Here is a 23,468-nt window from a genome sequence, read left to right as displayed (position 1 = left end):
TTACCATGCCCTCCTCCGGGGGATCTTCCCGACCCAGGCATCAAACCAGGGTCTTTTATGTCTCCTGCATTAGCAGGGGAGTTCTTTACTGCTAGTGCCACCTGGGAAGCCCAAATATGACTACACCACCACAGAGAAGGAAGAACCTAATGCTGAATCTGGCCTCTTTACTTCAACACCGAATTAAATTGCAGAGGCAAAATTTGGGGTGAAGTAGAAAAGAATAGCCTTATTGCTTTGCCAGGCAAAGGAGGCCACAGTGGGCTAATGGCCTCAAAACTGTGTGTCCGAAACCTGAAGGGGTTAGTGAGGAGTTTTAAAGAAATGGTTCAAAGAAGGTGTGGTCAGATCGTGGACATTCTTCTGATTGGTTGGTGGTGAGGAAATCAGGAGTCAGCATTATCAACCTTCTGGCTCTAACTGATCTGGGAATTCTGTGCTTGTGAACAGCAGTTAACTCCCCCCACCTGGTGGGGGGTTTTAGTGTCTACAAAACAGTGCAAAGATATCATTCTGTGTATCCCCTGGTGGGGAGCCAGGGCCGTGATCCAAGGCTACACTATTTTTTCTTGACTGCTCTCTCATCCTATCCCTTCCCTGATTAGCAGCTGTTTGAATCTGCTCTTTGGTAATGATGGGAGTTCGTGGAGGCTGAGTGAAGCCTATTTCCTACAAACAAGAGATGGGGGACACAGATTTTGTACCCCGGGGAGCCCCACTGGGTCCTGCCCCATTTCAGTATCACTGAGTATGCCTTATTTTTCAATTTTTATTTGATCATCTCCCCATATTCACTGTGGTGTTATAGCAGGCAGGTAGCTGGTATGAGTGTAGAAAAGGGGCTGGGGCCAGGTGGCAGGAAATCACGCATCTTGTAAACAGTGGGGGTTGTGGGCAGACAAAGAAAAAATGAACCTCCAGACTGACAAGAAACCACACATTTTGGGTGTTAAGTGCCCTGGAAGCAGACAAAGAAAGGTGAGGAAAGGCAGGAATCTCCTAGTCCATTACAAGCTTTTGCTGATTGTGCTCTCATTACAATAAAATTAGCCTTGCAAATAAGAAGCTCCCATCATGCACTGAGGCCATGGCACTTCTGATCCAAGCTAAATAAGGACAAAAATCCCTTCTCCCCTCAAGAAGATGGAGCTAGGATGAAAATCAGAGACTACCCCCAACCCCTCCTTCCCCAGTGAATATCCCACCCCCTTCATTTGTATGCCCCTCCTCACCAGCTTGCTGAACAAACCCAGGGCAGCAGCTCCTCACCTGCCTGCCCGCTCTACCTCTGAGGACGTATTCTTGCTTAGATAAACTCTCACTTTACTTTCTTAACCTCCTTGCTTCATTTCTGAATTCTTTTGTGATGAAGAAAGAACTTTAAATTCACTGGGAACAATGGGACCCATGAGGCAAGAAATCACAGGGATCAATGCTTTATTTTTCTTTCCAAATGAACTGGCTATCCACCTGGCACTCAATATATAGTTCTTAAATGAAGTATACACAGAAGGATGCAATGTGTAAGGGCCCCGTGAATCACCGGGATAGACTATGTCTCCTCTCAAACACTGCTTAAGTTAGAAGAGGCTCTGCATTTAAAAACAAGGTTGAGGGATTTCCCTGGTGGTTCAGTGGTTATGAATCCGCCTTGCAACACAGGGGATGCGGTTCAATCCCTATTCCAGGACTAAGATCCACATGCTGCAGAGCAGCTAAGCCCGCATGCCTCAACTAGAAAGTTTGTGTGATGCAATGGAGGATCCTGACTGCCTGTCTGCTAACTCGCCTCAGTCATCTCCAACTCTTTATAAGCCCATGGAGTATAGCCCTCCAAGCTCCTCTGTCCATGGGATTCTCCAGGCAAGTATACTGGATTGGGTTGCCATCTCTCTCTCCAGGGTATCTTCCTGACCCAGGGATCGAACCCACATCTCCTGCACTGCAGGTGGTTTCTTAACTACAGAACCACCAGGGAAGCCTGAAAGATCTCGCATGACACAACCAAGATCCTGGGTGCTGCAACTAAGATGCAGCGCAGCCAAATAAAAAAAAAAATACATTTAAAATTGTTTTTTTAAAGGTGGAAATTTCATAACATTTTCCAAACCCCACCCTCCTACCTGAATGGGAAAGACAGCTTATTCAGATGTGATGTAATGGAATCCTTCAGAATATTTAAATTGAGATGCAGAGGCAGAGAACTCCAGGTTCAGTGGTTAACCAGAGTTTGCACAGCAAGCAAATAAAATCCAGTTCCTCTGGAGTGATACCTTCAAGAGCAAAAGAGCCCAGGCTGTTTTGTCCTCACAATTACAGCTATGGTGAAAATTGCTTTTTTTTTTTTTTAACAAAAGGAGCCCCATTGTATTCAGGGTCACGGAGAAAGTGGCAGTACACAGTCTTCAATCAGCAGCATTATTTGTGACCGCAAGGTCACGATCCCTTTGTTGTGAAAACAGTTGTTTCCATCACTGAACATAAAATCCCCTTCGTCTCGTCCCGTTACCTGGCGACTCCACAAGCCACCTTTGTCAGGCAGTAATGCTGCCACGTTGATTTAATCAGGTGGAGACCAGGTACATAATTCAACCTTTATTCTATCCATTTAAAGGTACTTTGATAGCTGTCATCATACTTAGAGATTGTAAAGGGGAAAGACAGCCTTCTCAGCCTCGTGAACATTACATGAGAAAAGGTTTTGTGACATAGTTGGTGTTGTGTTTTTCTTCCTGGACTATTTCCAGATGTTCTGGGATGCAGAGTTCACCACCAAAGGCATTCATGGCTGATGATGAGGAGGGTTAGCTTTTTGAATGTTGGGGGGGTGTTCTGGAAGAAAATGAACTAAAGGAAGCAGGTATGAGATTTGAATTAAAGCAGTGAGCAGCATGGGGCTGAGTATTGGCAGGGCAGCCTCACCTGCACAGACACGCCTGTGGCAGTCTGGGGCACCCAGAAGACCAGAGGGGCAGTGGGACCCGGACCTGGCCTCCGACTGGTGACACATGGACATCCAGTGGGTAACCAGCTTGCCTGTCAGTCCCTGGAGCTCAGTTCTCTGACATCTGTGCAAAGACTGAAACTTGTAAGTAAATTGTTACAACTGAATGCTTACACAGAAACATGTCAATAATGCATACCAGGGTGTTAGAGAATTCACCTGAATTTTTTTTTTTCACCTGAATTTAGAATCTCTGTTTTTGAAAACTGCTGCAACATTGCAAACTAAATATTCACAGGCTTACATATAGATACTACATTTAAAGATCATTGCATTCAATGTGTGCTCAGTTGCTCTGTTGTGTCCACCTCTTTGCGACCCTATGGACTGTAGCCCTCCAGACTCCTCAGTCCATGGGATTCTCCAGGCAAGAATATTGGAGTGAGTTGCCATTTCCTCCTGCAGAGGATCTTCCCAATCCAGGGATCAAACCCACATTTCCTGCATTGGCAGGCAGATTCTTTACCACTGGACCACCTGCACTCAATGGGAAAAATATGTTTTCACATGATGCTTCTGATGAGCTAATTATTAGTGAGAGAGCATTTAAAATGATTTCTTTTAATGGAAGATATCCAATATCCAAGATATTCAAAATACAATGTATTTTGAAATAAAAACAAGTCATGAAGCCACTTTTGGCTTCTTGTAAGGTCTCCATAAGTTACAGATGGCTGAGGAAGCATTAAAATGCCTTTGTGTAGATTAGCATTTAAAATTAAATTTAGACATATCAAAATGATTTGTATAAAGAGTTAAATATTTTTAGAAAAATTGGTTTGCAAGAATGATTACCTCATGATGTACTAAAACATATATCACAATAATTTACCAGAAATTTATGCCAAATTTGTCACAATCTATAAAATATTCTCTTTTCCCCTGATTTATTGAAATATAATTGACATATAAAATTGTGTAAGTTTCATGTGTAAACTGTGATGATTTGATACAGATATGTATTGTGAAATGATGACCACATTAAGGTTAGTTAACACACCATCATCTTGCATAACTACTCTTTTTTTTTAATGTGGTAGAAACATTTACCATATCACCTAGCAACTTTCAAAAATATAAGAGAGTATTGTTACCTATATTCACCATTCTTAATAGTTCCAATAACAGTTACATCAACAGAAATATCCTTCTCTAAATTAAAAATGATCCACAGTCTTCTGTATTTGCCAAGAGCCACTGAAAATGATATTGCTAAAAATATAAATTTTGATTATCTAATAAATGAATTTGCAGAAAAGCAAAGCCAGAAAAAGTCTTAACAATCAATCAAGATATCACATTACAAAGTATTATTATGCGTAGTATAAAACTATGATACCAAATGTATCTTATTTCTAAAGAAAAAGGCTTTATATCTTAGTACCTTTGACTTTTCTTTCTGCTTTCTGTACAAGGGACTGTGTACTGGTCCTCTCAAATCATGTAGCCGGCCCTAGTATGTGTAGGTACAACAAAATTAACATCAGAAATACTTATATTCATTGTATGTTACAAGGGATGCATCATGGAAAACTAGCAAAGTAAGCAGATTCTGGAATGCAGCAGGGTGCAGATTTGATAGGATGTCAAGATACTCCTCATAGAAAACATGAGATTGTTGATTTATTTTATTGTACATTCATATATTTATGAATATATGGGTACTGAGGAAAGCGGAAAGTAAGACATTGTCATATCATAGGCAATTGTGATAAAAGACAAGTGTTAAAAAAAAAGGCAAGTGTTATTGCCCATCAATAACTGAAGTTTGACAGGTGAAAAATATTGACTAAAACATGGAGAAGCACTGGAATTGGTTAAGACAATGATTGTTAACAGATGAGGAGACCAAGGTACATGAAGAGAAGGAAAGTTTTGGTGACAGAGTGAAAAACCCTTAAAAATGAAGAGGTCAGAGCCTGCTGAGGGCTGACTGTATCATGCATAAGGTAAGCACTTTATCCTCATAACTGAACTTAGTTCACACAAACAAACACACTCTTTTAAGGAGGAACTGTTATTTCCTGGTTTTATAAAGGAGAAAGTGAATGGTAAAAGTGTTCAGTTCAGTCGCTCAGTCGTGTCCGACTCTTTGTGACCCCGTGAGCTGCAGCACGCCAGGCCTCCCTGTCCATCACCAACTCCTGGAGTCCACCCAAACTCATGTCCATTGAGTTGGTGATGCCATCCAACCATCTCATCCTCTGTCATCCCCTTCTCCTCCTGCCCTTAATCTTTCCCAGCATCAGGGTCTTTTCCAATGAGTCAGATCTTCGCATCAGGTGGCCAAAGTATTGGAGTTTCAGCTTCAACATCAGTCCTTCCAATGAACACCCAGGACTGATCTCCTTTAAGATGGACTGGTTGGATCTCCCTGCAGTCCAAGGGACTCTCAAGAGTCTTCTCCAACACCACAGTTCAAAAGCATCAATTCTTTGGCGCTCAGCTTTGTGAGTGTTAGTTAGCTTAAAGTTATTGAGTTGATGAGTGGCAGATGGGGATTTGAACAAGGATAGATTCATCTGACTCCAAAGCCCTTGGTTTTAACAATAATTCTATGCAGAAACACCAGCATATGCCTCTGAACCCTTAACTCTGATCACCATAGCACACCATCTTGGAAATGAAGATTTATCACAAATGTCAGATGGTGCTTGAAACTGGGTTTCCAAAATTCAATGAAAGGCTCTCTCTGCATGGAAGGAGCATCTCTAGCATAAGTGGATGGTAACTGTTGACCACCAAAAAAGACCCAAACCCTCTGGGAGAATCCCTCCCTCCACAGTGTTCTGTCTTAGTCCCTCAAGGATGTTAGAACATCCATCATTCTATTGCAGAATCCCTGACCTTTAGCCAAACTCAAAAAGACCAACCAGGAAGTAGGGATAAAAAATAGAGAAGTTGGCAAAGCGTCCATCAACAAATAAATGGATAGGAAAGATGTGGTATGTATATCTGTGCATATATACATACATATTCTATATATTCTATTGTGTGTATATCTATTGTGTGTATACATATTCTTGTGTGTGTGTGTGTGTTAGAATACTATTCAGACATAAAAAAGAATGAAATCTTGTCATTTGTAACAACATGGATAGACCAGAAGGGCATTATGCTAATTGAAGTGTCAGACAGAGTATGACAAATGCCATATGATTTCACTTATACATGAAATCTCGAAACAAAACAAGTTAATAAATAAAACAAAACTGGAGATACAGAGAGGCTTCCCGGATAGCTCAGTGGGTAAAGAATCTGTCTGCAATGCAGGAGACATGGGTTGGGAAGATCCCATGGACAGAGGAGCCTGTCCATGGGGTCACAAAGAGTCAGAAAGATTGAAGAGACTGAGCACACGTGAACACAAGTAATGTCACTGATAAGGATGATGCTGCTCACAATAAATGAGCTAATTGCAGACTTCCCAAGGGTCGTTTGTCCTGCAGAGGGGATGTGTTTGTGTTCCCTGTGCTTGTCACTGGCCCAAGCCAGACAAGTGACACAGTGGTGGCTGTGGATACCATGCACCTTGGCCGGATTCCTGTCTCTCCATTCTGAGGGCGTAAGAGCTCTGTTTGTGCTTTTGCTAAATAAGCATCCTCCATCCTCCTAGGCCCAGATTTACATACCTCAAAATTCAACAATGCAGCATCCATAAGCATTAGAAAGCTCAACAAACGTAGCCTTCAGGTTTTTGTCAGACTCAGCCACGTTTTCATAATGCTGCCTCCCTTAAAAAGTCAGGCATCTTATTTTAGCAGCAGGTTTTCAAGTTTGTTCGCATCCATCCAAGTAGTTTTAAAGACGATTCTTAATATTCTTTGACATCCCTTATTTATTTATTTATTTATTTTTCCAAGCCCATCTTCCCACTGCATCGGTAAACATCTAAACCTTCCGTCAAGGCCATTTAATTCCAGCGACTGTAAAGTCTCCCTTTATCATCACAGAGGCTGCTTTCTTTGTGTGGCCAGAGAGGGTCCCCCAGAAGCCACCTGCTCCTGAGTTAATTACTATTCAGAGCCAGCTCTTCATGCACAAAGACTTCAGTCCTTCCGAAGGTTTGCTTGTCATTGTGACTGGATTATCTTGGCATTAAACTGCTGTCCCCTCTGCCTGCCAGTCCTCCAAAGAGATTGTGCTTGAAACTCAAGAGATAAGCTAACAAGTGAGTATCTGTGAGTATATAGAAGCCGCTTCCACCGAGGCTCTTGGGACACAGGAAAATTCCAATGTGCTACTTGTTCATTCAAAGAATAGTCCAAGGGCCCCTCCATGCCTGTAGCCACCAGGAAACCGTGCAACAGGCCAGGACTGAAGTTAAGCTTTGGAGGTTATTTCACGCTGATGGTTTTTCTAATCTGGGAATGGGAGGTCTGGAGGAGACAGGAGAAAAGTGAAAGTTGTTCAGTCATGTCTGACTCTTTGTGACCCCATGGACTATAGCCCACCAGGCTCCTCTGTCCATGGGATTCTCCAGGCAAGAAGACTAGAGTGGGTTGCCATCCCCTCCTCCAGGGGATCTTCCTGACTCAGGGGTTGAACCTGGGTTTCCTGCATTGCAGACAGATTCTTTACTCTGTGAGCCACCAGAGAGGCCCAGAGGAGACAGGAGAGAGAAGCTGAAAACTAAACATGGCTGCTGGTTCCAGGTGGGGAATGAGATCAGTTAGAAGTGAAATCTCAAGATCCAGAGCAGACTTGGGTTCGATCCCTGGGTCGAGAAGATCCCCTGAAGTAGGAAATGTTAACCCGCTCCAATATTCTTGCCTGAAAAATGCCATCGCCAGAGGAGCTTGGCAGGTTACAGTTCATGGAGTCTCGAAAAGTCAGACATGCACACATGCATAAGAGTATAAATGATTGTTTTATTTTTTCTTTTGACATTTTTAATGGTTAAGCAGTAACGTGAATTATTTGTTAGATTTTTTTTAAAAAAGCCTGAAAGGATAAACATCCCACCTGAACCATCCCTATCAGCCTATTTCCCTTTTCATCCACACTCTTATGCCACACATGTCAGATTTTCATCCTCAAGGCTGTTGCCTATGGTCACAAGTGAGTAGAAAAACATCCAAGGGACTTCCCTGGTGGTCTAGTGCTTAGGACTCTGTGCTTCCTCTGTAGGTGGTGCAGGTTCGATCCCTGGTCGGGTAACTAAGATCCCATATGTCATGTGGCGAGGACAAAAAAAAAAAAACCCTCAAAGCAGTAGGTTCCAGTAACTGTGCCACAAGCAGAAAGAAAACGGGGAAAAAAGAGAGACTTAAAAAAATTAAAATGTTTTCCCCAAAGCCTCTCAGAATATCTGGTTTAGTCTCTTAAGTGCCATGTCCACCTTAGCTGCAAAGGAAGCCAGGAAAATGAGGGTCTGACAGGGGAGGGCATCTGGAGGGTGGTAGTTAGCTGTCAGAGTTCGCACAGAGTGGCCAGGCATGGGGTCACGAAGGAAGAACACTGACTGCTGTTGAGACAGTTAGCAAACATTGGCCACCGCTTTTGGCTTACCTTTGTCCAGAGTCCCCTGGACAACCAGGTCCCCAGTCTCTGATGTGGACACAGCCCTCCATTCTGTGTCTATATCCTTGTCCATATCCTTGTTCTCATCCTTGTCCATATGCACTGTTTTGCTGCTGATTCCACTCCCTCGGCATTGGCGGTGTAGCTGAGCAGGACCTTATCAGACCTTCCCAGAATAGACCCCGACCCATGTCCTCTGCTGTAGAAAGAAGACAGTTTTTGTCCTTTATCTGTAGAAAAACTTTAGTCAAAGAATAAATGTAATCAGAGAAGTGAGAAAATGCAGAAAGAAAGGGAGACAATCGAGCAAGACAAAAAAGTACTTTAGCCATTAAACAAAGTCAAAGACCTTTAGTTCTTCCTCAAGGGCTATAGATAATATTCTAAGCCATGTCCTTGGAGTTGTTTTACAGATACTGAAACCCCCATCAAGTGGAAGAAGTTAACTGTTTGCTTCCCACAAGCATGTAGACCTCAGACCAGTTGGGACCAGAAGGTTGATGATGCTGATTCCCACTTGCCTCACCACCAACCAATCAGAAGAATGTCCATGAGCTGACCATGCCCTGCTCCTTGAACACTATAAGACTCCTCATTACCCCCTCCAGGGTGGGACACAGTCTAGAAGGCATTAGGCTGCTGTGGCCCCCTTTGCCTGGCAAAGCAATGAAGTTATTTCTTTCTATTTCACCCAAAACTCTGTCTCCAAGATTTAATCGGGCACAGGTGCACAGAGGCTGAAATTCGGCATCAGGGACACCGCTCAAAGCTGCAAACTCATGTCCACGGACTCGGTTGGGACAGCCAATGGCCGTGAGTCCAAGTTTATATTGTGCTAAACTGTTTTTTATGAGCCAACGAAAGACCCTTCGGTGGACCTTTGGGTTTTAGACAAGATTTTTTTTTCACACTGGCAACTCTCCCCTGAAGCCACTGATATTCTAAGCTAGTTCTTCAGGAAGTTTGTGGCTTTCTAAGGACCTCAAGAAAAAGAAGAAACACTATATCACTCTTCGATTCATCAGCCAAAGCCATCTTCTGCCCCTGACTATCAAGATGGACCACTCACTGAAGTTCCACCACCAACACCCCTTGACATTGAACATGGTCCTTTCTTGTCTTCTCCTTCAGAAGCAAATACAGCATTTCCAGACAGCGGGACAGAAAGTAACACAGGAGATGCTGACATGCCTCACTGTATCCCTAAGGATGCTTTGTATTCATGGAGTCAACAGCAAATTCTGAACACGATGGAAAGGTCCCAGGGGTCTTCCTGGGAAGGGAAAAGGGAAGGAGTAGGGGGAGGACAACATGGTTTACGTAAAGGGGGTCAATACTATGATGACAAATGGAAACCAAAGTTTTGGTGGTGGGTACACTGCAGTGTATATAGAAGTAAAAATATAATGTTGTACACCAAAATGTATAAAATGTTATAAACTGATGTTGTATTAGTTGCTCAGTCATGTCTGACTCTTTGTGACCCCATGGATTGTAGCCCACCAGGCTTCTCTGTCCATGGGATTCTCCAGGCAAGAGTATTGGAATGGGTAGCCATTCCTTTCTCCAGGGGATCTTCCTGACCCAGGGATCGAACCCAGGTCTCCACTGAGCCATCCTTGATAGGTTTAAAAAAAAAATCTGTATTTCACTGGATTCTAGGAAGGAAGACAGGAGAGGGAGGAGGAGTGAGGCCAGAGGGACTTTGTTCACAGCTGGTCCAGTCACCCTGGCGCCCAGCTCTGCTGCCCACAGCACTGTTTGAAATGCTCACTGGTGTTTGTTTTCTAATCCCTGTGTCCCTTCATCTCACCTCACCTGGCCCTGCTGTCCGCCCAGGAACTGACTACATGCTGTTTTATGCCCCAGGATAGAACGTTACAGCAGAGCAAAAGGAATCTCTTTGATTGTGAAGATTCCGAAGAGAAATGAGGAATCTTCAGGGCACAAGAGCAATGCTTACTGAGAGACGAGTTTCCTGCCTCCAAGGATAGCAAAGGATTTTTTCCACTCAGGGTGGAGGTAGAGGGGAGGGTGGGAAGTGGAGTGAATGTGATGGGAGATGCTTACGGATGTGCAACCTAACGGACCACATTGAGAAGGCCCTTGCTTGATTACAAGGTCAGAGAGGGCTCTTCAACAGGAGGGTTGGAGGGGTCTCTGAGGACTCCTCCTCACTTGTGAGTCCCAGACTTCTGAAACATCACAGATTGCCCACCACCAGAGCCTAGATTGATGGGTTGATTGATACTGACTGATATTTGCTAATTCCAATTCACCTTTACTTTTGAAAAGTATTTATTTATTTTCTTGTTTGTTTATTTGGTTGCACCAGGTCTTACTTGCAGCATGTGGGATCTTCGTGATGTCACGGGAGATTTTTGTTTCAGGGCACAGGCTTTCTAGTTGTGGTACGTGGGCTTAACTGTTCTGAGGCTTGTGGGATCTTAATTCCCCAGCTGGGGATTGAATCTGCATCCCCTGGATGGCAAGGTGAATTCTTAACCACTGGACCACCAGGGAAGTCCCTCCAATTCACCTTTTCTAAAATTTTCCAAAGTGTCAGTGATCATCACTGAATTCCTTCCTGTTAATGCAAATGATGATATATAATCTAGCCACTGAAAAAGGAAATACAAATCAAAAAATAATAAATGTTCCCAGATGCCAAAAAAGAGGGGGATGAAATAAATTTATTATTGAATAAGCACTAAACCAGGTTGTGATGCGCATCTACAGGGAATTAACTAGAGACACTGCAGAGGCAAAAAGAATCCCCTTTTCTTTCAGTTCAGTTCAGTTGCTCAGTCGTGTCTGACTCTTTGCACTCCTATGGACTGTAACATGCCAGGTTTCCCTGTCCATCACGAACTCCTGGAGTTTGCTTAAACTCATATCCGTTGAGTCAGTGATACCCTCCAACCATCCTGTCCTCTGTCGTCCCCTTCTCCTCCTGCCCTCAATCTTTCCCAGCATCAGGGTCTTTTCCAATGAGTCAGCTCTTCGCATCAGGTGGCCAAAGTACTGGAGTTTCAGCTTCAGCATCAGTCCTTCCAATGAACATTCAGGACTGATTTCCTTTAGGATGGATTTGTTTGATCTCCTTGCCATCCAAGGGACTCTCAATAGTCTTCTCCAACACCACAGTTCAAAAGCATCAATTCTTTGGCACTCAGCTTTCTTTATAGTCCAACTCTTACATCCATACATGACTGTGGAAAAACCATAGCTTTGACTAGACAGAGCTTTGTTAGCAAAGTAATGTCTCTGCTTTTTAAGATGCTGTCTAGGTTGGTCATGATTTTTTTTCCAAGGAGTAAATTTAATTTCATGGCTGCAGTCACCATCTGCAGTAATTTTGGAGCCTGGGTAAAGTCCAGGAGTTGATGATGGACAGGGAGGCCTGGCGTGCTGCAGTCCATGGGATCGCAAAGAGTTGGACATAACTGAGTGACTGAACTGAACTGATGGGACAAGATGCCATAATCTTAGTTTTCTGAATGTTGAGTTTTAAGCCAGCTTTTTCACTCTCCTCTTTCACTTTCACCAAGAGGCTCTTCAGTTCTTCTTCACTTTCTGCCATAAGGGTGGTGTCATCTGCATATCTGAGGTTGTTGATATTTCTCCCGGCAGTCTTGATTCCAGCTTGTGCTTCATCCAGCCCAGCATTTCACATGATGTACTCTGCATATAAATGAACAGGGTGACAATATACAGCTTTGATGTACTCCTTTCCCAATTTGGAACCAGTTCCATGTCCAGTTCTAATGTCTGTTGCTTCTTGACCCGCATGCAGATTTCTCAGGAGGGAGGTAAGGAGGTCTGGTATTCCCATATATTGGAAAGATTCTATTTGTAAACCCTTGCCCTGTTGATTGTAGACATACATGCATCAGTAAAAAGATTGAGAAGCAGATCTTCTAAACAAGCCTCTTACTGGCTTTGCATCCTAAGGATGTCTTTCCTGGAGCCACCTCTTTGGAATGTGTTGACTGAAGAAAACATGCACAACCTAAATGCTGAGAGTTATGTTTTATTCAGTGGACACTCTGAAGACTTCAAGACTGGGTTACAGCATCACAGAAAATGCAGAGAAGCTGTTCTAAAGAGGGAAGAGGAGGAACCAGGATAAATAGGGATTTTAGCAACAAAAGATCAGATAGTTGAAACATCAAAAGATTACTGTCAATCAAAGAAACTCAGATATCTCAAGTGAATGATTTTAGTGCTTTCCTATGTATGGGAAGAGGCAACAGTTTGGGCTCATTGAAATCATTCCTTCCATATGCACCTCAGCTATTGTGGGGCCAGTATCCTGTCCTTTCTCCTCGGATATCACCATTGGGGGTGGATGCTGCAGTTGACTGCTAGATAGTGGGCATCGTGTTTCTATCCCGAGTTCCCTCAGGGCTCACCATCAGAGCAGCTGGAATGTGATGGCTTGAGGTCTGCAATATCCTTTGTTCACTAACGTTGCTGTTGTTCAGTTGCTCAGTCGTGTCTGACTCTTTGCGACCCTGTGCAGAGCAGCACGTCAGGCTTCCCTGTCCATCACCATCTCCCGGACTTTGCTTAAACTCATGTCCATTGAGTCAGTGATGCCATCCAACCATCTCGTCCTCTGTCATCCCCTTCTCCTCCTGCCTTCAATCTTTCCCAGCCTCGGGGTCTTTTCCAATGAGTCAGTTCTTCTAATCAGGTGGCCAAGGTATTGGAGCTTCAGCTTTGGCATCAGTCCTTCAGTGGCAGGCTATATTTTTCATTCACAAATAAAAACCTCTAGGAGGTGGTCACCCTTTTACTCTGTATCTGTGAGAATTTAAAGATACTTGGCTCCTGGAGGTAACTGCTTGCTTCCTACAAAGATACTAGGGGTTTTACATTTCCTCTGGAAAAAGACAACAGGTATGTTATGTGATGGATTGTATCTGTCTGGCTATCTGAACAGGAGCGATTCTTTCTGTCTCGACCATGTCTTTAGCCAATCGCCTGTGATGCACATCACATTCTGGTTTAGTGCTTATTCAATAATAAAACTATTTCATTCCCTTCTATATTCTGTCCAGAGGTTTTCTTAGATGGGCAGGAGATTTTTTGGATTATTTCTCCCACAACGATCAATAAGCATCTACTGAATGAATGCTTGACCGTCAAAAATGGTTCTCGTGCTTCTTGATCAGCAGAATCTAGGACCACAAGCCACCTGGAGAATATACTGGGATTTGCCAAAAGCTGCTTCCATCAAACCTGACTCATCGAACGAGCAGAGTGCCACTGATCAGTTTTCCAAATGACCATGTTTGTCTGTGCCTTTTAACCTTTGAATCTTAGCTGGACGGTTTCAAGGCAGCATTTAAAAAAAATAATTTTTATTTATTTATTTTTGGCTGTGTTGGGTCTTTGTTACTGCGTGGGCTTTTCTCTAATTGTGGCAACTGGGGGCTCCTCTCTAGTTGTGGTGCATGAGCTTCTCATTGCGGTTGCTTCTTCTGTTGAAGAACACAGGCTCTAGGCACCCGGGTTTCCGTAGTTGTGACTTCTGGGCTCCAGAACACAGGCTCTGTAGCTGTGCAGCAAGGGGTCAGTTACTCCATGGTATGTGGGATCTCTTCCCAGAACAGGGATCAAACCCATGTCTCCTGAATTGGCAGGCGATTCTTTACCAGTGAGCTACCACGCAAGTCCTCAAGGCAGCATTTTAAGAACAGTTTCACTGGCTTCTGCCTTTGTTCCCCACTGGACAGGTGTGTTCCCAAATAAGAAGGATCTGTATGAATATTGTATTCTTTTTACAATTAATGAATTAATTAGACTTAGTTGTGGCACTTAGTTGCAGCATGTGGGATCCAGTTCCCTGATCGGGGTGGAACATGGCCCCTGCACTGGGAGTGCAGAGTTTGAGGCCCTGGACCATCAGGGAAGTCTCTGAGCATATAGACTCTAACCTGCTTCCTGTCTCCACCTGCATCTTCAGGGACTTGGGCAGAGGACGCTGAAACTTTACCATTATGCTTTTAGGAGTACAAAAGTGGAAGAAGAATCAGCTATCAATATGTTGAGATGACAGAAAGAAGCATGAAAACCCAGAACCAGCCATCAACACACAGGATTACAGGTATGTTTAGAGGGAATCCTGGATCAGCATAGGTGATATAGAGGGCAGGGCCCCCATCCTATCCATGGGGAGCATGTTGTGTGTGGAGAAATACCCCCATCTACATGCTCCTCAGATTTTGGGGAGGAGCATTACTTTAATTTTGTTTCTTCAACACAGCAACTTCTAATCCATCCTGAGTGAATCATACACATGCACACACTTTATAAATAAAAAGGAGTCAGGGACACTTAATCCTTTCAACCAGTTATGTTTCCAGGTGACATAGCTCATGGACAGATTTTTCATTTATCTGTTGATTCACTGAAAAGTTAATTTACCGACACTATTATACAAGATCGTTCCAAACAGTAAACAAATAAGCCAATGACAATTCTAATTAATTGACAAAGTCATTTCAACATGAATTAGCCTGGATTCTTGTCAGCATGTTTGCAGATTCCCATTAGTAATGTGTTTTGCCCAAATCTGGTCTTTCATTCTTAAGGGGAAAAAAGTGTAAAAATAAAGCTGCATAGAACTAGGATTCTTTTGAGTATGTTTTACATTGAGCATCAACTCAGCTTCAAATTCTGTTAGGCCAGGAAATAAATTCAGAAATAAAACACAGCATCTAGTGCACCTTCCTGGTTTTGTTTTGGATGAGATGTCTCCCATAAAAGCTTAATCTATGATTAAAGAAATTGCACTGCAAATAAATTATGTGTCTGTGTGTGTGAGTGTGTGTGTATGTGAGAGTGTGTGTGACTGTGTGAGTGTGTGTGACTGTGTGTGTGTGTGTGTGACTGTGTGAGTGTGTGTGAGTGTGTGTGTGAGACTGTGTGAGTGTGTGAGTGTGTGTGAGTGAGTGTGAGTGTGTGTGTGAGTGTGGTGTATGTGTGACTGTGTGTATGTGTGAGAATGTGTGAATGTGTGTGTGAGTGAGTGTGTGTGTGTGAGAGTGTGTGGGTGCGTGTGTGTGTGAGTGTGTGCGTGAATGTGTGTGTGGGTGTGTGTGTGTGAATGTGTGTGTGAGTGTGTGTGAATGTGTGAGTGTGAGTGTGTGTGTGAGAGTGAGTTTGTGTGTGTGTGTGTGTGTGTGAGTGTGTGTATGTGTGTGAGTGTGTGTGTGACTGTGTGTGTGAGTATGTGTGTGTGTGAGTGTGTGTGAGTGTGAGTGTGAGTGAGTGTGTGTGAGTGTGTGAGAGTGTGTATGTGTGTGTGAGTGTGTGTGTGACTGTGTGTGTGTGAGTATGTGTGTGGGTGAGTGTGTGTGACTGTGTGTGTGAGTATGTGTGTGGGTGAGTGTGTGTGAGTGTGTGTGTGAGTGTGTGAGAGTGTGTATGTGTGTGTGAGTGTGTGTGTGAGTGTGTGTGTGTGTGACTGTGTGTGTGTGAGTATGTGTGTGGGTGAGTGTGTGTGTGTGAGTGTGTGTGTGAGTGTGAGTGTGTGTGTGAGTGTTTTAATGTAGTTGTTTTGTGCTTAGTGCAGAATGAAAAAAAATCCAATATTAACATCGTCTTAAGTTTTTTGAGTGTCCACATAAAATGGGCACTGAAGTCTTTAATTTAGCTTTGCAAAATGCTAATTTGAGAACACAAGTCTCAGATCTGATTATTTCAAGGAACTGGTGAATTCTAGGCAAAATTTGACTGTTCCATCTCAGAGGAGCAGTGGTTTTTCTGTTAGGTTTTCCTTTTTTTTTTTTTTTTTTGCATTTTCTTCAGAATTTTCATTTTTGTTGATTTTTTTAGCCAAAGGGGGAAAAAACCCCACACAGCTGAAAGCAGACATTGATGGCAAAATTCAATCAACTGTTTCATAGGCACAATGAAGCAGGGGATGGGTGTGTGGCTGGTAGGGATGAGTATTCAGGTCTAAAAATGTTCAAAGAAAAATTAATAACAAAAGCTAGAACTTCCCCACAGGAAATGTGCGACCTGAATGTTTTTGCATATTCTTCTTGGGATAGAATTGTATCCAAAAATCTATGCATGCCCCTTGGTGACCTTGGACTTCATCACAGACAGGGCCATTCATAAAGGGCTTTAAATTTGAACTCTCAAGGACTTCACGCACTCAGTCAGGGAGGCACACCCAGAGCATTGCGAGATGCTCACATAAAATATTCAGCTATTGTTTTATAACCAGACTGCAGCTACATAAATTAACATTTATAGATAAATCTATAAATATCCTGTAGAAAGCACAGTAATCTTGCATGATATTTAGCATGTGTGTGTGTTAAAGAACTTAACTTGAGGGAATTCCCTGGTGATCCAGTGGTTAGGTATCCACAATTCCACTGCAGGGGTCACAGGTTCAAACCCTGGTAGGGGAACTAACATCCTACAAACTGCAACACACCCTCCCCGCCCAAACAAAACAAAAACAACAAAACAGTATAATACAAAACACAATAAAAATTTAGTTGAATTCTCACCTCTGTTGGCCATGGAATATGTAAAAGCTTACAGAACTTAATGTTAAGCAAATCAGTAGCATTTAGCCAGCAAACATTGTTACAGACCATCAGTGTCTTAAAGCATCACTAAAAGCATCACTGACTTCCATTGTGGTCACATTTCTGCCTCTTTGAAGAATCAAGTACTTCTCTGAGCTTGTTCTTTTACATTCGCAGCAGATCAGGGAGTGCCTTGGTCCCACGACCTCTATCCTGACTTTATGTACCCAATGTCTCCCTATTTCCTGCAGGGAGCAGTCTCTGCCTTTGTTACAGTGGGACCTATTCCCCATTCCCCCACGCCCCTGTGTGCTTGCCTTCCTGCTAAGTCGCTTCAGTCCTGTGGGACTCTTTGAGACCCTATGACTGTAGCCTGCCAGGCTCCTCTGTCTATGGGATTGTCCAGGCAAGAATACTGGAGTGGGTTGTCATGCCCTCCTCCAAGGGATCTTCCCAACACAGGGATCAAACCAGCCTCTCTTACATCTTCTGCATTGGCAGGTGGGCTCTTTACCACTGGGGCCACCTGGGAAGCCCCCATACCCCTAGCCTCACCTTTGCTGTTTCCGGTGGACACTGTGGTCAGAGCAGGTCATTAATAATGGTCTATTGACAAGATGCAGCCAATACCCATGTTTTGTTTGACACACAGCCTACCACAGTTTTTAATGGGGGATTTCACATTAAAGATGGATTTTTTGTGTGTAAATTTTTAAAAAATCAAAATAAGCAAAACTATACAATAAGCAAGGCTAGTGGCATACTCTCTGAGTCCATGGTCCTTTGACCTGCCATAGAAATACAGTTGAGAATATGTAGTGCAGTTTAATACATTCTTTTTTCTTTTACTTAAATTTTTAAAAAATTTTATTAAAGTATAGTTGATTCGGTCTTCCCAGGTGGCCCAGTGGTAAAGAATCCTCCTGCCAGTGCAGGAAACCAAGAGATGTAGGTTGGATCCCTGGGTCAGCAAGATCCCCTAGAGGAGGAAATGGCAATCCACTCCAGTATTCTTGGCTGGGAAATCCAATAGACAGAGGAGCCTGGAGGGCTACTGTCCATGGGGTCATGAAGAGTTGGACATGACTGAAGCAATTGAGCACCTATATATTTATGTTCTTTTTCATATTCTTTTCCATTGTGGTTTGTCACAGAATGTTGATGCAGTTTCCCTGTGCTATATAGGAGGACCCTGCTATTTATCCATCCTATATATAATAATTTGCCCCTGCTAATCCCAAGTTCCCATTCCTTCCCTCCCCTCCCCTCTCTCCTGTTTGGCAACCAGAAGTCTGTTCCCTATATCTTTTTACTATAAAATACATAAAGAAGTTACAGCAAAGGTACAGGGAGGCCTAGGTCCCTTTGGCTCATTTTCCCAGTGGTCACATCGCTAACTCCAACACTCAGCCAGCATTGCAACCCTGTGTGTGGTCAGTTGACTCGTTTTGTCCCTCCCTTATGGAGAGTCACCTAGGCAGCACCACAACCGGAATGGGAACTATGCCATCATCACAAAAGTACCCCCCTTCATCGACCCCTTTACAGTCACACCTACCCTCCAGCTCCCCATCATCTCCAACCTTTGGCAGCCACTAATCTGTCCCTATCTCTAAACATTTGTTATTTCAAGAATGTCATCTAGGTGTGATATATTTCAAGTGATGAAAGATAAGCACTTACTACCAAGAATACTCTACCCAGAAAGACTCTTGTTCAGATTTGACAGAGAAATCAAAAGCTTTCCAGACAAACAAAAAGTAAGGGAATTCAGCACCACCAAAGCATTTACAGCAAATGTTAAAGAAACTTCTCCAAGCAGGAAACACAAGACAAGGGAAAGACCTACAGAAAATAAACCCCAAACAATTAAGAAAATGGTAAGAAGATCATACGTATCTCTAATTACCCTAAAAGTAAATGGATTACATGCATGAACCAAAAGACATAGATAAATTGGACAGATGAAAACATGTGCATGTATGTACTTTCACTTACCACATCACTCTACTTAACCTCCCAGATTGTATGTAATTATTTTATACTGTTAGGTTAATCGTTGTTTCCATTATGACTTGCAGTTGTAATGATCTTTTATTTTTTGACTGGCTATTGACTGTGAAAACTGATAAACGTCTTCTACTACTGGTAAAAAAAAAAAACTAATGTCATCAAAATGAATCACTTGTGCTGTGACCTTCCAACCTTGGCTATTTTTACATATAACACCTTTGAAATCCATCCAAGCTGTATGAATAGTCCAGTTCTGTTTAAGACATAGAGAACAGACTTACGGACATGGGGAGTGAGGAGGAGAGGGTGAGCTCTATGGAAAGAGTAACGTGGAAACTTACATTACCATGTGTAAAATAGGTAGCCAAGGGGAACTTGTTGTATGGCTCAAGAAACTCAAACAGGGGCTCTGCATCAACCTAGGGGTGTGGGATGGGGATGGAGACAGGAGGGAGGTTCAAAAGGGAGGGGATACATATATGCCTATGGTTGATTCACGCTGAGGTTTGACAGAAAACAGCAAAATTCTACAAAGCAATTATCCTTCTATAAAAAATAAATTAATTAAGAAAAATCCAGTTCTGTTTATTGCCGAATAGTATTCCATGGAGATTCCCACAGTTTGTTTAAACATTCAACTGGCGAAGGATGTCTAGACTGTTTCCAATTTTGGCTTTTAGAGATAAGGCTGCCATGGATGACTGTGTAAAGGCTTTTGTGTGGATCAATATGGCTTTAGTCAATAGTTTTCTCCAGTTTGATGCTGAATACGGATGTAATCTTGTTTCTGATGATAACTGTGAAGCATGCACAAATAGGAGACGACTAGGGGAATTTGTTGACTGCAGGCTACTGTTTTTGAAGAAAAAATTTTGATTGGTTATTGATCATTTTATAACCCTTGAGAACTATAGTAGGCTGGCCAGTGTCCCTCCAAAGATGTCTACATCTTATTCTTAGGAACCCAGAAATATTTTCACTTACATGAAGAAAGGGAGTTTGCAGATGTAGTTCAATTAAGGACCATGAAATCTTTTTTTTTTTTTTTTTAACTTGTGACCCCTCCCTGTTTTTTGGCCACACTGTGTGGCTTGTGAAATCTTAGTTCCTAACCAGTGATTGAACTTGTGTCCCCTGCAGTAGAAGTGTGGGGTCCTAACCACTGGATCCCCACTGAACTCCCCCAACTTGTGACCCATTTTTATTAGAAGTTTTTTCACACTGCATTTCTCCACTGATTTGGAGGTATCATAATGAGTCAGATAAATGCACACACACACACACTCACACACATATATGAAGTTTGAATTTCTTATTATTTTAATGATTCAGTTAATTTATATTATAACTCCTTTTAGAATGTTCTCACATTTTTGGAAGTATTCTCTTGTGTGTAGTTTAATTAACTCTTGCTCACGAAGGATTGGTCCCTGATGTGTCGTAAGAATGGTAAGAACAGTTCTTTTTTTCTTACTGTACAAACACTTAATGTGAAATCTACCCTCTTAAAATTTTAAGTGTACAATGTAGAATTAACTTTAGGTGCAATGTTGTACAACAGATCTCTATAATCTACCCACCTTTCATTATGGATGCGGTATACCTGTTGAACACTAACTTTCAGCAAATGTCAGCCAGAGTTCAATTGCAAATGGCCTCATTTGGAGAAGTGTCAGTCCTCTTAGAAATAACCAGGAGGCAGAGGATTTGAATAGATAAGAAACACAACTCTCTAACATGGAAACTTACATTTCCATATGTAAAATAGATAGCCAATGGGTATTTGCTATATGACTCATGGAACTCAAACCCAGGCTCTGTAACAACCTAGAGAGGTGGGATGGAGGGAGGTGGGAGGGAGCTTCAAGAGAGAGGGAATGTATATATACCTATGGCTGGTTCATGTTGATGTTTGGCAGAAATCAACATAATTCTATAAAGCAATTATCTTTCAATTGAATAATAAAGAAAGAAAGAAAGAAACAGAGCTCTTCAGGTGCTAGAATTAACACACAGGCACCAAGTTGGCACACAAGGTCATTTTTTGGCCTTGGGAGTTGTCAGTGGCTGCGTCTGGCATTGAACTATGACTTTCTCATCCTTCCACAATGACCCCATTTTCAGCTGACTGCTGTACCCAGAGGGTGGTCAAGAAGACCCTCCAGTAGCTTTCTAATTCCCATCGACTTGGACTGGCTCCAGATAATAGGGGTCATTTACTTGGTCTGACTCTCGATAATAGGGGTCACTGATCATTTGCTGCAAATGTCAGACAGGCAGCATGGGCCCAGGGCTCTGGGTCTGTGATGGAGACCTTTATAACAGAGGAAAGACCGTAGTAGCACGGAACAGCAAGAGCAACAACTTACATTTCCTGAAGCTTGAATAAGCTGGCCACTCCTGAAATCTCTTTCAGTGTTTTCCACATACACAAAAACCTGCCATTATGCTGTAAAAATTCAGAATGACCGATGGTGAGCAGATAGCTGGAGCCAATCCCAAATCTAATCCCAGGTTAGCTCTGAATTCGTTTCATGCTGAGCCTGTTAACATAGGGTGTTAATACATTTTGACTCATTCAAACCCTCCCAGCCTCCCCAGGAGGTGGGTGATTTCATTACTCCTGCTTTATGGTACAGGAAACAGGCACAGAATGGTTAATAACTTGCAGAGGGTTGCACAGCTCGGGAGCCGGGCAGAGGATTAAATTCAGACAACCTCTCTTATTGTGCTGTCTTAACTACAGTGCATATGAAAAACATGTGAAAGTGATAGTTGCTCAGTCATGTCTGGCTCTTTTCGACCCCATGGACTATAGCCCGACAGGCTCCTCTGCCCATGGGGATTCTCCAGGCAAGAATACTGGTGTGGGTAGCCTTTCCTTTCTCCAGGGGATCTTCCCAACCCAGGGATTGAACCTGAGTCTCCTGCATTGCAGGCGGATTCTTTACTGGCTGAGCCACCAGGGAAGCCCAGAATGCTATCCCCACAGCATCATGTGGAAGGCACGCACAGCCTCTACAGATGGACTGTGACGGTTACAGAACCATAGCCTGATGCTAGCACTGATGTTCCCAGTACCGTCTACTCCAAAGTACCAACCTGTGGAAACATTTCTTTTTTTAAATTGAGGCTGGGATTTTCTGGCATTGTTGACTTAAAAAATATTAACAACCTAAAAGTTGAGAGTCAGACACGACTGAGCGACTGAACTGAACTGAACTGAACTGAAAAGTTGAGAATTGTGTTTTATTCAATGGGCATTTTTAGGACTGCAAGCCCTGAAGATGGCATCTCAAGTGACCCTGAGAAAACTTCTCTGGGGAGGTGAGAGGAGGAGCTAGATGGTATAGAAGTTTTGCAATAAAGGGCAGCTAGTCTGAACATCAAAAGATCATTGTGAGATAAGGAAAACCAGGTATCCCAAGTTAAGGAATTTAGCGCTTTTCTAGATGCAAGAGTCTGGGCTCACTGAAACCATTCTTTTCATGTGTATCTTAGCTATCTGGGTCCAATATCCTGTGTTTTTCACATCCTGAGCTCTCTTGGGGCTCACCATAGGGAGTGGCTGTAGAATAATGGCTGCTAGATCACAGGTATTCTTCTCCTTCCTAAGTGCCTGTAGGGCTCACCAGCTCACAGTGGAGGACTGGAATCGCTGATGACTGTGACATCTTTGTTTATTGATATGGCAGGAAATTTTCTATTTCTCAGCATGTCAGCCCCCAACATTCCTGATTTTTTGGAGTCTGACACCCAAAGCAAATATTAGATAAAGGATCCAAAGGCATTTAGACAGGCACCAAGGACCCTGAGACTTTCTACTTTCCTCTAGTTTCAAGTTTTTTACATTTCTTTCATCAGGAGATTTTCCGGTGTTGGAATTGTTTTGAAGGTGCTCATCTTTCCATTTCGATGGAGAGTTGTCCATGGAAGAGTTTCAGGTCTTGGGGAGGGCTGATGGAGGAGTCCTTCTAAAGACACTGAGAAATGAGGTGGAAGGATTCAAGGAGACGAGGCAGGGCTCACATTGGATTTACCTGTAAAATAGTCAGGACTCATCTTTGGTCCACTGCTGAGAGTCATTCCCACCTCAGAAGGGTCACTGTGTGAGATTCTGTGGACTCTGGAAAGCATACGGTTATCCTCTTGACCTGACCCTAAGTGGTCACAGCAGAGGGCTGCAGCAGAGAGTTGTGCAGGCTGTTCACTGCACAAGGGTGCTCAGCTCAAGGGATGAGAGGAACTCAAATGCTGCTTGTACTATAGTAATCAGACAAAAGGCTGAGGCTTAAGCTGAGTCCATTCTTTAGAGTAGCTTTACCAATTTGCCACAAAGCACTGTTGTCCCCAAGCTAAGTAATGTTGGG

General features: G+C 42.9%; 1 protein-coding gene across 1 annotated transcript in view; it reads right to left on the bottom strand.

Annotated features, from left to right (window-relative positions):
- Positions 1-8,624, bottom strand: part of TMEM132C (transmembrane protein 132C) — a 563,174-nt gene extending 554,550 nt beyond the window's left edge. The window contains exon 1 of the mRNA XM_061140702.1: positions 8,516-8,624. Within this exon, the coding sequence (XP_060996685.1) occupies positions 8,516-8,624 (109 nt within the window). The remainder of the gene's footprint in view (positions 1-8,515) is intronic.
- Between the last annotated feature and the right edge of the window lie 14,844 nt (positions 8,625-23,468).

The sequence above is a fragment of the Dama dama genome, chromosome 5 (genome assembly GCF_033118175.1).
Source record: "Dama dama isolate Ldn47 chromosome 5, ASM3311817v1, whole genome shotgun sequence".
Taxonomy (NCBI): Eukaryota; Metazoa; Chordata; class Mammalia; order Artiodactyla; family Cervidae; genus Dama; species Dama dama.
Note: the sequence above shows the minus strand (reverse complement) of the source record. Positions and strands in the feature narration are given on the sequence as shown.